General features: G+C 31.1%; 2 protein-coding genes and 1 long non-coding RNA gene across 5 annotated transcripts; 2 read left to right on the forward strand and 1 right to left on the reverse strand.

The window, feature by feature from the left end:
• Nucleotides 1–75: 75 nt before the first annotated feature.
• On the reverse strand, nt 76–1,558 carry LOC121118025 (tyrosine-protein phosphatase non-receptor type 1). Its single transcript, XM_040712560.2, has 4 exons — nt 1,424–1,558; nt 925–1,251; nt 610–860; nt 76–540 (listed from the first exon to the last, which is right to left on the reverse strand). Exons 2-4 carry the CDS (start codon nt 1,232–1,234, stop codon nt 256–258), a joined length of 846 nt encoding a protein of 281 aa, XP_040568494.1. The 5' UTR covers nt 1,235–1,251; nt 1,424–1,558; the 3' UTR covers nt 76–255.
• LOC139905373 (uncharacterized) lies at nt 1,545–3,328 on the forward strand. Its single transcript, XR_011780047.1, has 2 exons — nt 1,545–1,716; nt 2,402–3,328. It is a non-coding gene; the product is annotated as an uncharacterized lncRNA (long non-coding RNA).
• A 6,081-nt stretch (nt 3,329–9,409) lies between these two features.
• On the forward strand, nt 9,410–15,768 carry LOC121117237 (dynamin associated protein 160). 3 transcript variants are annotated; one of them, XM_040711606.2, is made up of 13 exons: nt 9,410–9,538; nt 10,652–11,782; nt 11,844–12,233; nt 12,292–12,433; nt 12,502–12,687; nt 12,744–12,884; nt 12,946–13,592; nt 13,648–13,960; nt 14,297–14,431; nt 14,564–14,725; nt 14,898–15,038; nt 15,102–15,435; nt 15,505–15,768. In XM_040711606.2, coding segments are annotated over exons 2-13 (3,480 nt in total). In that variant the 5' UTR covers nt 9,410–9,538; nt 10,652–10,895; the 3' UTR covers nt 15,507–15,768. The 3 variants fall into 3 exon arrangements, with proteins under 3 accessions (XP_040567540.1, XP_071744474.1, XP_071744475.1); XM_071888373.1 differs by lacking the exon at nt 14,564–14,725; XM_071888374.1 differs by lacking the exons at nt 14,297–14,431; nt 14,564–14,725.
• The last annotated feature ends 1,348 nt before the right edge of the window (nt 15,769–17,116 follow it).

Genomic DNA, 17,116 nt, shown 5'->3' on the forward strand with positions numbered 1-17,116 from the left:
CTGGCTATGAGTAATCAGTTATCAAATCCCATTCCCAGCTAGAGCAATTTAGAATACAAATAAACATACAAAAAATAAAATATTATTGAAATTAAGTTCTACTTATATTTTGGAGGATATAATATAGTTATTATAAAAAAATAAAATTTAACAATAAATAAACTAATTTATAATATACAAGTACAAGTTTTAAGTAAGAATAAAATCTATAATAATATGTCATTTCTGTCAAAACTCTGGAGTCCCACATTTTTATTAATTAACTATATTCTTTTTTAGTGCTTCAAGAATAACATAAAATGAAAATTGAAGCTGTTGATAGGTTTGAATAAGACCCAACCGACTATGTCTCATTTTGATAAGAGTATCCTCTACCTCTTCATAGGTCAAACTTCCTGTTGTTCTAAAGCTTCGAATAGAATGATCAATTAATGTATAAGACCCTGATCTACCTATCCCCGCTAAACAATGCACCAATTTAATAAAATCGTTTTGTGAATCAGGGAATACACCGCTTTGATTTTCATAATTTTGTATTGCCTAGAATAATAATTAATCAATATTCGTATAACAGAGAAATGGTTGAAAAGAAGTCGAGAGTGTTCTTACATTAACAAAGTTTAGAAAGGGTTCAATAGTCTGTGGAACTCCAAAATCTGGCCAACTTTGGTAGTTGAAATGCTTAATGATGCGTGCAAGTTTTCCCGAAAAGTCTTTCAGAAGAAATGTTCTTATAATAAAGTAGCCATGATCCTCCTCAGATTGATAGAGTACTTCCAAATCATATTTTGGACAAACTAATACATTTCCGACAGTAGATGGCCAATATTGTGAGCATTCTCGACTAGAGCATAACATGACTAAAATGGGCAAAATGTTGTATTAGGGGCGATTCATAAATGAAACAACATAAAATTATCTTACCAATTATGCTTATTTTCTCCTGAGCAATCATTTGCCAATGATCCTGGACAGTGCACAAAAGAGGTCCTTGACTTAGAATATACGGAAATGGATAAAGTGTGTTTGCATTAATATATTTCGTTTGCCCCTTAGTGAGTGTTATTTTGGAATGCTCCAAGGGTATGATATCAATATATCTATTGAGATCCATATTGAAACCATCTTCTGCATACATTAGGTCCTTAGGACTCATATCATCCAAAAGGTAGAAATATTGATTCCAATTACGAACTTTTCTTAGAGATTCTTGAAATCTACGCAACACATTCATTATATTTATATCCAACGCTAATAAATAAATTGATGATATGTATAACAGAACTTGATGAAGAAGTCATCAAGTATTATTAATTTATAATGAAACTATTATTAAAAACTATTAACAACTAAATTATGCAAGAAACTTGTAGACAATAGACAGTTAAGATAGAATGAACTATAATTTTGAACTTTTTATTACTTTCTCTTCGATAACTATTAGTATTTATTACTAAATTGATCTTTCTATAAGTATATGGTGAATATATTTATGTATATACGTCATTCTGTAGGTTTGCTGTACATATTTTAAATTAAATTATATATAAACCCTAATCTTTACAAACATGACGAAATAATATTAAGGCGTGCGCGAGGAACATTTATATTCAGCTGTTTCTCTTCATTTCTTTTTTTCTAGCTCAATAGTGTATATTCATTGACGTCATAAATTGCATCATAATTGTAGGAAACGGCATCTTGGGGGTGTTTTAAGTTGATATTTTGACTACAAAAAATGGACATATTTCCTATAAATCTTCAAAAAAACTAAACTCATATTATTGCCTCTTGTATTGAAATCTTGAAATTTTAAAAGAAACACAAACCTACCAATATTGTTTTTCGTACTTGCAAAAACAAAAAAGTTATGAAGAATAATGTTGTCGAAAAATAACACTCGATAACTGGTTCATTTTTCCAAATTTTGCTAAAATTATGCTATAAAATGTTCCGAAAATTGAAAATACTCCATATTAATAATTGTGTCTGTATTTTTTTTTTTCCAAAAAGCATCGTCTTGTGGCATTTTTTCTTAAAGAACTGAAAATTGACGTTTGATGAAGAAAGAGAAATAAAATGAAAAATGATTGAGAAAATGACATTTAAACATCAATTTTTATTTGGCAAATTTGTATGTAAACGAATTTCCAGACAAATTTCTACAAACTTTATTCCATTTACTAATCCCATAATCCATGGAAAGTTCCTTTTTTTGCACCTGAAATAAACGAAATTGCAATTTTCACCGATTTTTTTTTTTTAGTCCATAACTTTTTAGATTTTCAATAAATTTAGAAAACGTAATTATTCGTATAGTTGTATTTTGAAACAATAATATGATTTTTTTTTTTTTTTTTTTGAAGTTTCATGATAAAAATATCAACATAAAACACCACAGAGATACCGTTTCCTACAATTATGATGCAATTCATGACGTCAATGATCGATGGAAATTTAATTATGATTCTTTGCCGAGACTTAAAGGAAGCTTTTTGTCGCTCTTCGTTACATCCATCCAGCGAGTACTATTTACATGGAGAGTTCACGAATTTTCTGGAAACACATAGGTTGACATTAACAATCCTCTTTAATATTTCTACGTGGCTAAAAAAACTCTTTGATTTTATGGTATTATGGTCATGGGTAGTTATTTGATTAATTATTCGACCAAACGATATCATATTTGGGAATCGATCTCACATATTCATGAATCCCTCTATTCGTTTCCTAATCCCAGTTTTCCTATTTCTTCAGAAAGATTTCCAAGGTGGGTTTCGAGTGACTCTCATCATTGTTACTTAGATCTAATAGAAAAGAAGTGCAAACCTCGGAATAGGTTTCCTTAGTAACTAAGGAATGATTAATGAAGAAAGTGAAGAGTTTTTATCGTTTTGAATGAGAATTGTATTGGACGAACGACAAAATCATTTCTATTGGGAATAATTATGTTCTAGCTTATAAATGAAGGCAATGATAATATCTACCAAGAACTTATTTGCAAACATTTCATATAAATATAAGTACTAAGTTAATTGGTGCCCTCTGATCTTTTCTGTAATGGAAGGAAATATTGATTTTTTAATATTTTGTCGTAAATTTCCAAGCATTTCTGAATTAGACACTCTTGACTCATAATTATCAATTTTTCTAAATTTTTAATCATAGAGTGTCAATATTTTGTACATACATGATGATATCCAGATGGTCCTTTTAAATGTTTTTTTTTTATATTATTGGACTTTATTTTTTTTTTTTTTCAGTTAAGAATAGAATTGCAATTATTTTTTTATAATATATGGGTTGTGACTAATTTTAAATTAGATGATTTAAGTTAATTTGATTATTTGTTTTAATATTATTTTAATGTCTAAGATTTGATATAATTTGTTGTTACATTTAATTTACAAACTATTCGTACAATTGAATAATTGAGAAAGATGAAGTGCATCAGGAAAGTAACCATGAGGATTCAAGCAAGTTGCTGGTAAAATAAAATTAATTTCAGCCTTACTGTTTGGATGCAAAAGTATATTTTTAGTACTTAAGAAAAAATAATTTTAATTTCTGGCCATGCTCCCCTCCCCCTACCTATTCAAACAGAATAAAATTTATTTATCTTCTCATACTAACCAAATGATTTCATGAACAGAGGACATATACCTTAGGATTTGAAGATTTTGATATGATCTGAAGATTGATAATATCTAAACAAAATAAGTTCAGAAATGTATTAAGTGATTTCTTTGATGAAGTATTGTCATCATTAAATACGATTTCAAAGGTCTTTGATGGTGATCGTCATACTAAGTTTAAACTACAATGAAATGGCAACTTTTTTTAAAATATTATTACCTTTCTACTGGACATCGAAAGTTGAATATAAATTATCTCGAACCAATCACTTTGAATAATGTCAAAAGTGTTGTATTGAACGATTTACTTCCAATTATAAAATTAGCTTCTTTTAAAATAAAACTATAGGCTAAATAAGTCAAAATTCATTGTATTGCACTATGGAAGGGTTTTTTTGACTGCATTTCTATGTACACCTTTAATCATAATGTCAACTGAGAAATGAATTTAAATATATATATATATATAAATTAATCAATCCAAAAATATACATTAAATATTAAAAAAATATTCGTTATAGTATTTGCATGGAAGTTAAATGATATTCAGTAATATTTAATTATTTTTCTATGAAATTCATTTTTTATTTCTTCTCTTACTTCATTACTTACTCATTATCTGTTGTCCAACTATGTGTACATTTTATTTTGACACTCCACATAACAGTAATTTCTATTACTTTAGCCAATTGCAGCAATATTTAGGCCTGATACTTTTTTTATTCGTGTTGGAAGTCAATACAGTGTTTTTGATCGTTTGAGTATCCGAAGTAGTTTGTTGGGCCACAATTTTTTTTCTCTCATCAAAATGAAAAATATTGGTGATATTTCTCTGTATCACTTGAGAAAATGAACTTTAATGAAACTTTTGAAATTCAACAACATAACTTTAAAATTAAAACTTCTGAATCTCTTTACAAATAGAGAATGTCGTTAAAAAAAAGTTAGTTCCAAGTACCTATAGAGGTAAAACACGCTCTTTGAAACTTTACAAACATTACTTTTTCATCAAAATTCAACAAGAAGTCCAAATAAACACCCTAGTATAAACGTTAAAATAAAAAATTGGAAGAAATTTACTTTTTCTGTGGCCTCTGACCTTAAAACTATACTTTATTAACTTAAAATATTATGACTATTACTTTAAGTATTAAAGGACTTTCTTAATAACGACATTGCAAGTTTCTTCTTATTATATAACTTTCAGAATTGATTTAAAAAAATGCATTTATGGTAATGGTAATGGTAGTTCAAGTAATTTTCGGGGTAGGAGTGGGTTTTAGTGGTAGTTTTTTTTTTTTTTAAACAAACGTAGTCACTAGAAAAGTATGTCAAAAATTAAATTTGCTCATTTTCATTAATTAACACCCCCTCCCATACTTAAAAATATTTGATTATAAATAAAAGATAATAATCTTTAAATATTAACCAATATTAAAATTAAAACTTATTGTCAGTTCTTATTGAATATTCAACAGTCACATTTCGTAAACAATCAAATATAAACTCTATAAAAATCATTTCGACTACATAAATGTCAGTAAAGAACTTAATATGAGAAACAAAATAGACAAGTATTGAATTTTTATTGAGCTCCTTATAAGGGAGAATATAAGAATAGTCTAGTAAAATATTAAATAATTGCAAATTATTTAAGTATGTTTATAAATTGCCAATTATTCAGGCATACGCGTCATAATTCAATTTTTCGTAAGTAATATTTTAATGCTTAATTTAATAATAGTTAACACAAAATCCCAAAAAGTATAAAATGTATCATTGCTAGTAAATATAATTTCGGACTCTCCTTATGTTTATCATTCGTCACTACGTGTCAAGGAAACTAAGTCACTAAGGAAACCTATTCCGATGTTTGCATTTCTTTTACATTAGCATATAAGTGAAGATGATGAGAGTTACTCGAAACCCACCTTGAAGAAATAGGAAAACTGAGACTAGGAAACGAATAGAGGGATTCTTCTTGGCAAACGAAAGTTTCTCATGAATACATGAGATAGATTTCCAAATATGATGCCGTTTGGTCGAATAATTAATCAAATCACTACCCATTGCGATAATATGATAAAATCAAAGAGTTTTTTTAGCCACGTAGAAATATTAAAGAGGATTGTTAATGTCAACCTACGTGTTTCCAGAAAAATCGTCAACTCTCTATGTAAATAGTACTCGCTGGATGGATGTAACGAAGAGCGACAAAAAGCTTCCTTTAAGTCTCGGCAAAGAACCATAATTAATCTTATATCGATAGGAGTAATCTTTAATGTATTTGTTTTGTTTTTCTATGACGTAACGGTTAATAATAGCATATAGCGATATGGTTCGAACTTGTGAGTAAATCACACTCATTCGAAAATTAAACTTATAATACCGTTCCAATTTTATCGGAATCTTCTCTTTTATCTAATTTCCTTACGTTTTTCTTTTTTTCCTTGAAGGAGAAGAAATCATGATGAAATATTTGGATTTTGTTGCGTCTTGACGATGTTGTAAGACACAAACTATTCAATACCGGGAATCCAGGACTGACTATATCAAATCCTACCTTCGTTAATCCTTTGATGGCATTTCTTAAAATATTCCATTGAAATTCTGAAGAAATTTTATTTACAGGAAGTGAAGCGATAATGTCTTCAAAGGGCGATGAAATACTTTTGATCATAATGGCGAATACAGTTTTTGTTATTTGTCCATTTTCGAGAACTTGATTCCCGGTGTACTCTTCGAATCAATGTGTCTTCTACAGGGGTTTCATTTGAAAATTTATCAAACGATATTTTTTCTGAAAAATATTTTTTCTTACTTAAACTATCCCATTTTGGCACACATCACATTTTCACCCTTTTAGTTATTTAATTTTCATTTAAATAATTTATATAATTAGAAATATATGTGGCAATACACAGTAGCCAATTTTAAACACAATCATAATGATTTTTCAAATGAAAATTATGCTATTCTTTCTAAGTAAAGTTCAGACTTAGATGATATTAACTTGTTTGAATTAAATTCTTATTCCCTCTGTTGGATGCGGTCTTGAAAAAATAAATTATACTGACTGTCCTTCTCTTTAGTAGTCCTTGATTTGATATTAAATAATAAGAAGGAAAGAAAGAAAAACCTTTGTAGTTTCTAAATAAACTACAGATTTACATTAAAAAATCATAAGATTATACTTGATTTTTTTTGAAAAGGATAAGTTTTGTCGAAAAGTCCTTCAAAAAAAAAAAAAAGGAGCTATTGCAGTAAAATGGACTGAAAGATAATAATAATAAAAAGGAAGATTAAATCTGTACTAAATTGTGAGTATGCACTACAATTAACGCACCTTAAGGTATATTTCTTGAAAATGGTTATATAAAACGTAACTATTAAATACAAACAGGCCAAAATGCCCAAAAAAGCTAAACTGGCAAACTTGTTGGAGTCTGAGAAAATACGAGATTCTATCAAATATTTTTGACTGTATGCACGTATTATGTGCTTTCTACGCGTTTTGATGATATTGTGATAATTTTGCTTAAAAATACTACTTGAAGTGAAAATGACTAGGGGCACATTTACTAAAATCAACCATTACCACTTTCTCTTTCTAATTATTCTTCCTTTTTCTCTCTCTCTTCTTACCAAGAACTTTTTTTCCCTAGATTCAACTAGATATTAAATATGCTGTAAGATAGAAAAGTATTGATATAGGAAATTAATGAATTAGATACTACAAATTTTTATTTTTCTAATTTGAATTTAAATGAATCAATAAAGTAGCTAAGAATGAATAATTTAAATATTTTGAATATAAACCCAAGTTATTTTGACGACTACTTCCCCCACCCTGATATAAATAAAATAACAATTTTGGATATATATTTAAAGTTTTATTTATATCATAATATTTAAATTAAATAAGTAAAGGAAAATAGACGTTTAAAATATATATCCATAATATTTAAATTAAATAAGTAAAGTAAGATAGACGTTTAAAATATATATCCATAATAACAAGCAGAGTTTTTCTATAATATCCTTAAGTCCACTTCCGATAAACATCCAATATACTTCCACTATTGAGATAAAAAAATATATAATCTTTGTAAAGCAATAACATGATTTATTCTTATCTTTAATTATCCAGTATTCAACTCCTTATTTTTTTTTAAGTCTGATTATCAGAGCTTCAGAGAAGCAATAGTTACTAATCTGTGTTTTCTCTTCAATCACTTTACTCGTACAGGCTCCAATTGTATGAGCTCCAATCAAGGGGTTCACATAATTTCTATTATGCACCACAGTAAAGTGTTACATACCTAAGGAATGTACCCGCCTATAGGACGCCAATCGTTGGACATGACAGTAGTTCCGGGTTCGACGTACTTTACGATGAGTGGCAACAGAGTAGCCGTTGTTCGGTTTTCAACCTCAACCATGAAACACTGTCTCTATCACCCCCCTCCAAAAACAACAACAATAATGCTCTGCTTGGTACCTACCTCTATGATACTTTGTCTTTCCGAGCATGAACTCGTCGATCTCAACACGCCCAGGCACACCTAACCTTACAGAATGGTTTTCAAAATGAGACTATGGGGAATTATGAGTATAGTAATGACCGTTGGTTAATATGACTCATATTAATGAAATCTTGCAGCCATTTTACATTAGCATCGAGCGTGCGCACCTTATAAAAAAAGATAAGTTAGTTTATTATCATTTATAAAAGTCGATAGTGGTGTATAATTTAATTATACTCCGACTTTATCTAGTAGCAGTTGGTAATCTGAACAGGGTTTTTTTATTTTTCCAATGTTGTTGTCATTATTAATTAATTCTTTGAAGACAGAATATCTAAGTATAAAGTAATAACTAGTGCCCCTGAAAGACAAAGAATAACAATAAGAATTTGCTTGGGAGTTATAAGTGTAAGTCTTTGTTGGACTTGGAGTAGAATTGCATCATAATTGAAGGGGACGCCATCTTAGGAGCTCATAGTTGATATTTTTACAACATAAAGTTAACAATTTTTAAATAAATCATGATTAAACTCAATCGAATGGATTTATTAATAAATAAAAAATTATATTATTTGAATGAAACTTTCAACATAATCTTGTAAAAACAAGATCTGATGTTGTCACTTTATTTTTGAAGGGAAAAATCATCAGTTTAAATTATGAGTAATTTTTTTTTTTTTTAAATTTACTTTCGAAAACCGTTTAACATATAATATCTACATGGATTTTGGATTATATACATCCATCATTTTTGTCCAAGAACATTTTTTGGGATTTCCAATACTATACCAAAAAAGAAGATTTGCTTAAAATACTGCACGATGTTAATATAAAATTACAACTATGAAAAAATATTATAGAATTATAATTGTATAAAATTCATAGGAGTTTACCAACTGTAATTTATCATGAAAAATTATGTTTTTCACCACAACAGGCTGTATGATTGGAGCTTGTGTTCCTCCAGATAGTATTAAACCTCATTGATTTAGGATATTATCATGTGACATTCATTTCCTTCATATTTGGGGGGTAATTAAAGATATTTTGAACTAATATCACATATACTTATTTGTTTGATAGAATTAAGGTATAATGTTTTTTACACTAAGAGATTGATGCAGTGACGATATTTGGATGAATTTATGCTAATTAATTATTATAAAGTTTTTTTGTATGTTTGTTTTCCCTTTTCTCTCTTTTTGACGTTTAGATAGTTGTGGTTGCTCTGTGGTGTCGACAGTCAACTACTACGCTAGGGAACACTAAAATAAATGAGTGTCTTCACGTGACGTCAATATTATTGATGTTGACCATTTTGGGGCCTAAACAACCAAGTTATTATAAAAATAAAAACCCCTTATCATCAATATTAAGGTAAATTGTAAACTATTGGCTGCCAAAATGGGGCCAACAAATAAAAAGACTCAAACCTTACTATCTATCAAAATTTTATCCCTCTATTGGATAGTTTTATTAAATCATTATATATCTGACCTTAATATCTATTAAAAATATATTGTTAAATCGCCATTCAGTCTTATTTCCGCCTTGTAGATAATCATATTACTTATTACAACGGAAAGAATGAGATAAGATGGAACGTACTCTTTTTTTGTACTTTACAATAAAAAGAAAGAAAATCTAGCAATTAAACAATTATCATTTCAATGACATAGAATATACATTATGTATTTTTAATTCGACTTAATTTTATAATGTAACACATATATTTTTCTCTCATAGAAAACTGCCCTATGTATGTGACAAAATTATATTTTTCAGAAAACCCATAAAATAATAAATATTCATCCAAAACTTTCATCGATGGGTTTTATAGATGGCTTGCAAGCTGCAAACTTTTAACAACTATTTACTCGAAACAATATATTGTGCACATAATACAATTTGCGATGAGAAGTCAGTATTGTGTACAATATTAAGTATACACTAACACTGAAGATAAAATGGAGTTAATTCACAATTCAAACAAACTTTTGGGAGAAAAAATGGCAATTGAATAATTTTTTTAAACACTTTTCCTCTTTTTATTTGGATGAAGTTGGCTTATTGCTTAAGAAACACAATTTTTAGTTTAGATAATGAAGAATGATGATTTTTTAAACCATGTATGTTTGATAGGAAATTGATTTGCTCACACTCATTTGCAGAAATTGGTTTAGGCACATATTATATAATATAGTTACATTATAAAATTGGGGTTAAATTAAAAATATATAATAGATGTTCTTTCTCAATTGAATGATAATTGCCTAATGGTTAAACTTTCTCAAAAAAGAATGTATTTTTATTTTAAATGGATAAGAACCCCATGAGCAGTTAAAGTTTCAATTTATTCACATGATAAAAATATTTTGCACTCTAGTCAAGCACAAAAATGAGTGCTTTCTATATTAATTTAATTCAGTGTTCCTTTGCCTACACAATCTGTGTTTATTGACGTTATTTTATTTAAAATATAATATTAAGAGTATAAGAGAGAGAGAGAGAGAGCTAGCTGAACGTCATGGGATTGAGGTTTTGCTAGAGGCAAGAGCAGAGGTATCTTCGGCCGGAGAAGAAGAATAAGAATTAAGAGGCAAAGAGGAAAAGAACTAGGAACTGTAGTGAAAGATTTGAGAGGAATTGGGCCCAACTGAGAGGATCATAGGATTAAAAGGAGGCATCATAATTAACTATTTACACTAATTTGATAATTAATTAAGATTGAAAGATGGATTGGAGTATTTCTCCAGTAGAGCGGCAAAGACATGGGGATCAATTTAGTTCAATTGGTCCTGTGGATGGATACGTAAATGGAATCCAGGCTAAGGGTTTTTTTATGCAGTCTGGACTCCCTCCAAAGACTCTAGCTGAAATATGGGCCCTTGCTGACATGGACTCGGACGGTAGAATGAGTTTCCAGGAGTTTTCCATCGCTTGTAAATTAATAACGAATACATTGAAGGGGTTTGAAGTGCCTCGGGGTCTTCCTCCTTCTTTGTTGCATCCGCTGCCCATGTCACTTCCCGTTGGTGGCGTCATGCCAGCTCCAGCTATACAACAGCCCCTCGCTATGCCTCGAATGATGCCTCCCTCTCATACCATGCTACCTCCCAATAGTATGATGGCGGCTCTTCCACCCTCTGCAATGCCTCCCAATAGTATGATGGCGGCTCTTCCACCCTCTGCAATGCCTCCCAATAGTATGATGGCGGCTCTTCCACCCTCTGCAATGCCTCCCAATAGTATGATGCCGCAACTTCATCCATCAATGATGATCCCAGTTTCTATGGCTCCTGTGCCCAATATGATGAATATGCAGCCTATTCCGACAAGCATTCCAGTATCAATTCCTAATGGACCCATAGTCCCGACACCAACTTCTATGTCCTTAAATATGCAGCAACAAATGGTTCCAATGCATGACGGTTCTGGTTCATCCACTCCACAACAGCAACAGATCATTATCGAATGGGGAATTCCACCTCCAACTCGTGTAAAATATGCTACAGTATTTAATCAAAGTGACCGAGCACGAACAGGGTTTCTGGCTGGTGTTCCAGCTCGCAACATTCTTCTCAGAAGTGGATTGCCCCAAAATACACTAGCTCAAATCTGGTTAGACTCATTTGAGTTAAAATATTAAAAGATTTTTAAATTATTGGGTTTTCTCTTTTAGGGCACTTTCGGATGCAGACAATGATGGAAGATTAAGTTTAGAAGAGTTTATATTAAGTGGATATTTGTGCGATTTAGCACAAAAGGGAGAACCAATGCCTAATGTATTGCCATCTAATTTGTTACCACCTTCACAAAGAAAAAATAAGGAAGTAATTATTTCTGGTACTGCTTCAAGTGGCGGAGGAGTTGGAACTCCTTCTAGTGTTAAAAGTGCTGCTGAAGAACTATCCTCTCCAACATCATTTGAGGATAAGAGGAGGGAGAATTTTAACAAAGGTCATGCTGAATTAGAAAGACGTCGGCAGAGTTTGATTGACCAGCAAAGGAAAGAAGAAGATGAACGGAAGAAGAAGGAGAAGGAAGAAGCGGAAGAAAGAGAAAAACAGAAGTAAGATTAATCGGCATATATATTCCGTCTCTTTTTTTAAAATCTGATCTGATTCTAGACGAGAACTTGAGCGTCAGCGCTTAGCCGAATGGGAAGCCCAAAGAAAAGCAGAATTGATTCAACATAGACAAAGAGAGCAGGAAAAAGTATTGTTTCTTAAAGCCAAGCAAGATAACTTGAAACAAGAACTTGAGGCAAATGTGAGCTCATAAAAATAATATAATTCCATTTAACTGTGACACGGTTTTTATTTTATTCTTTTTAATAGAGAGAAAAAGTAAAAAATCTTACTACTAACATAAGCGATACTAGATCTGGTGTCACAGATGTAAAGACGTTTATTGATGGTATGAGGTCATCAAGAGATTCAAAAATGGGCGATATGAATGCATTAAAAGTACAACTTAAAGATCAAAATGCTCGTTTGATCTCTGTGACACAAGAAAAAGCAAAGGTATGAATCAAATGTAAATCTTTTTATTTAGCATAATCCATATTTCTTGATTTTAGTTGGAAGCCAGAAGTAAAATAACCGATGCAAAAATTGCAGAGGGTAGAGATGAAGAGCTATCCCATTTTGAGGTCAAAAAGCAAGAGAAAGAAAAGGAGGTTAATGCCCTAAGAGAAAAATTAGCAATTTTAAAAAATAAGGTAAGCAAAGTTAATAAAAATACTTTATATCTATGTATTTAAAACAAAACGTTGATTGTAGGAAGAAGAAAAGAAGGACAAATATAATAGTGTTAAGAAAATATTATTGGAACTTGAAGAAAAACTCAAACTTATTATTGAGGTGTGTCGTAAACTTTTCTCTCAGTTTGATGAACAGAGACGAGAAGTTAGAGCAGAGAAGGCCAAGCGTATTAGGGAACTAACAGATCCTGATGCGGCATGGGGAGTAGGATTCGAAGTTCCTACTACAGAAACTGTAGTCATTAATACAAATATTGTGCATCATCCCCAATCGCCGGTTAAAAATCAAGAATATATTAAATATCGTGCTCTGTATGAATATGAAGCAAGGAATGATGACGAATTAGGTTTCAAAGTTGGAGAGTTTATTTTAGTTCATCCTGGTCAAGACCATGAGCCTGGTTGGCTTGGAGGTGAATTAAATGGTCGTGTTGGTTGGTTTCCTGAGGCTTATGCTGAAAGAGTTGATGGTGCATTACAGCCTATTGCTGAAGAAGAAACTGCAGGCTCAAACTCAACCTTGTCTACTTCCACTGTAAGGGTCTTATACGACTGGACCGCTATTAAAAGATCAGAACTATCCATAGAGAAAGATCAAACAATCAATATTACTTCCATTTCAAATGACAATTGGTGGCAAGGTGAAAGCTCTGAAGGAAAAAAAGGGTTAGTACTCTGTAGCACGTGAGATGTAAAATATTTTGATTCTTCATTTTTTTAGATACTTCCCCGCAAATTTTGTCACCACAGAGCATTTAGAAAAGCGAGGTACAACTCCAACCGAGGTTCCTGAAGTAATAGGTTCATCTCCATCTATTGATGAACCCCAAACTGATGCACCTACCTCTGAAATCCGTTGTGTTGCTCTATATCCGTATAATTCCGAAGAACTTGGTGACCTAACCTTTGACCAAGGGGATATTATTTATCTTGTATCTCAAGCAGAAGATTGGTGGACTGGACGAATTGGTGATCGTACGGGCGTCTTTCCCTTTAATTATGTAGAAATTATACAAGACAGTACACTAAAAAATGTAAGTCTATATTCATAATTTGTTTTTGTAAATTGTAGAGTTTTTAATTGTCCTGTCTTGATGGATTGCTTATGAGTGATGATGTTTGATAATTTTAAGAAAGTACTCATATACATATATAGTAAATGTAAAGCAGCCATTTTTTTAACTAAAATAATTACTAATACAATATACAAATATGCAGAGACGATGCTAGTTTTCAATATTATTAAAACAAAAAAAGGGGACTAACAACGTCCCTGCATACATGTATTGTTGATCATATTGTATCTCACCTACCATAATTAATTCTCGTCATCCCTATCGCTTCCCTTTTCTGAAATATTTTTGATTAAGGACACATCAACCATTGTTAATAATACCAATGATGTTCAGGAATTACCTGTTAAAGAAACTGAATCTCAAGAAGTTAATGTTGATGAGCTACCCGAATCAATAGCCAAGACGACAGAGGAAATATCTGAAGAAAATGTAAGTACTTTTTTGTCGTCCATGATGTGTGATTTCCTATTTTATTTTTTTTGTGAATTGATATAATTAATGTGAAATTTCTGTAATTTATTTAATGCTGCCATTCTAATTTACATTTTGTAATGTAAATAGAAAAAGGAGAATGTAACTTTGGATGATACTACGGGTGGTGTTACTAATGAAATAAAAGCAGAGGTAGTTCCACCTTCTAATGCTGGGACATCATCAGCTTCTGCTGTTGTAGTTGAAGGAACAGGCACTACCAAGCGAAAAAATAAAAAGAAGAAGGATGAGGTTAGATCATGTTTGGAAGACTCTTTGGGATTGTTACCATTATTATATATAATTTTTGGATCATTTTAGCTATTGTTTTAATAATATTATTTTGCATGACACACCAATTAAATTAATTATATGCTTTAATCAATGTATTATGTCAGTAATCCATTAATACAAATGCTTTCAGAGTGGTAAAAGTCCTGAGATAGCGACAGTGGTTGCTCCATATGAAGCTACTAGTAAGGAACAAATATCGCTTCAGAAGGGCCAAATGATCCTAATAAAGAAAAAGAATTCAACTGGATGGTGGCAAGGAGAAGTTCAGGGGGTAAATTATTGATATTTAGAAAGAAAAAAAAGAATATTAATTTAAGAACGAATTATATAATAGGGCAAAGGAAAGAAACGACAACTGGGTTGGTTTCCAGCCAATTATGTAAAAATTGTTGGAGGGCTTTCATCTTCTAGCTCAGATAAGCAATTTAGTGCAGCTAATACTCCTGCTTCACAAGATGATTCAACACCTAAGGTGGAGTCATCCGTAACTACTGAGAAACAGACCTTTCGAGCTCTATTTCCATACATAGCTAATCACGAAGATGAACTTGCTTTTGAAGCTGATGATATCATTACTCTTATTTCCAAAGAAGAGGAGGCGTGGTGGAAAGGAGAATGTAAAGGGCAAATCGGAGTATTTCCATCAAATTATGTTGAGATTGTCGAGTGTAAGTCATTTCTATTTTTAGGTATTAAATTATAATGTTTTATAATGTGATATTTTTTTTCATCTTTAGGATTATTGCGTCAATATCAAGTATTTTGTTTTATCATTGTCCTCTTTAGTTCAGGGGAAAACACAATAATAATAATACTCTCCATATTGATTATAATTAAATGTATTTGTCATTATGTGTTAAAGTTTTTATTAAATTTTATTATTCATGCCCACAACCACCTCAGAATACTACTCATGTTATTAGTTAACTTTGTATTTGTTTTATGTAGTTTAGTCAATTGTTTATAGTATCATAAACCTCAAATAAATTATTCAATTTTTATTTTATTGAGTTTTTAGTCAAAAACTTCACTCAGTGGCGGATGTGTGAGATTATTTATCAATAATCTGCATTCAATCAGTTATAAACATGGATAACAAAAGATAAAATATTTTTCTGCGTGCCATATATAAGTCGTTAATATTATTAGTTATGATATTAACATTTTCATGGCCTCCATTAATTTCAATCCAGACATAGGGAGATTTTTTTTAGACATTTCACTAACTATTTTGTACAAAGGTACACGGCAAACAATATTCTTTATTCGAGGAGATGTGACCACAACAATGATTCGAGAAAGAATTAATAAATAAGAAAAAAGAGAAAATCCAACAACTGCTTTTTCTTTTCTAATCTCAAAACAGTCATTTATTTGACCAAACATCCCCAGCCTATTCACAACATTCCCTTCTTTTTTTCTATAACTAAATATAAAAATATATATACCAAGACAATTAAATTTATCCGCCTCCACTTCTTTGAGTATCAAGGAACTCTTCTAATATCCCAAAATACACCCCGGCCCTCAGGTTGTATAGGTTAGGTGCTGGGCCCCAAGACAGTAGAAACTTCACCACCTCTCCGTTTCTAAGCACAAAGGAACCACGGGTGGTTCTAGTTGAAATCCGTTAGATGTCTTAATGCTTAAGAAAATAAAAACAAATGAAATTTTAAACACGGGAGTGGGCTCAGAGTCTTACATTGGAATACTTTGGATTTAAAAAATTAATGTAAATATTATTAGATAATGGGGGCGGGGTGTATTTTATGATATTAGAAGGATTCATTGAAGTTTAGGGAAGCAGCAGGGGATAAATTTAATTTGCTCAAGGGCCAAGCAGTTTACCTATACAACTTGTGGGCCAGGGTGCATTATAGAATATTAGGAGGGTTCTATCCTGGCATGTATCTTCCTTCAATAAAATTCAATTTTATCGTCCGAATATAAAATAAATTGCAACAAAATTGCACAAGATGATATTGTCTTGATCTGTTACCTAAATCCTGAATCGAAACAATATCATTTGATAAAGCCAACCATTCCAATTTTCTGGGTTCTACAAAGTTTTTAAGATAAAACTTTCTATCGTTATTTTGCTTCACCACGTCAATGGTCGAGGACGATGAAAAAGACAGTGTTGCTTTCCATAAAAACCTTTGAATTGCTGCTAAAGATGGAGAAAATTTCACCAGATGATCATTTATGCGATTCGTTCCAAGCAAAGTGTAAGACGGACATGATGAGATAGTGGATGGCCACTCAACGTTCGGATGTCGCGTAAGACCAATTAAAACTCTTGGGTATATTTTAGGGATTATTCTGGCGAGTAGAGATCGTCCTCCGATG

This window comes from Lepeophtheirus salmonis, chromosome 5, assembly GCF_016086655.4.
Source record: "Lepeophtheirus salmonis chromosome 5, UVic_Lsal_1.4, whole genome shotgun sequence".
NCBI lineage: Eukaryota > Metazoa > Arthropoda > Copepoda > Siphonostomatoida > Caligidae > Lepeophtheirus > Lepeophtheirus salmonis.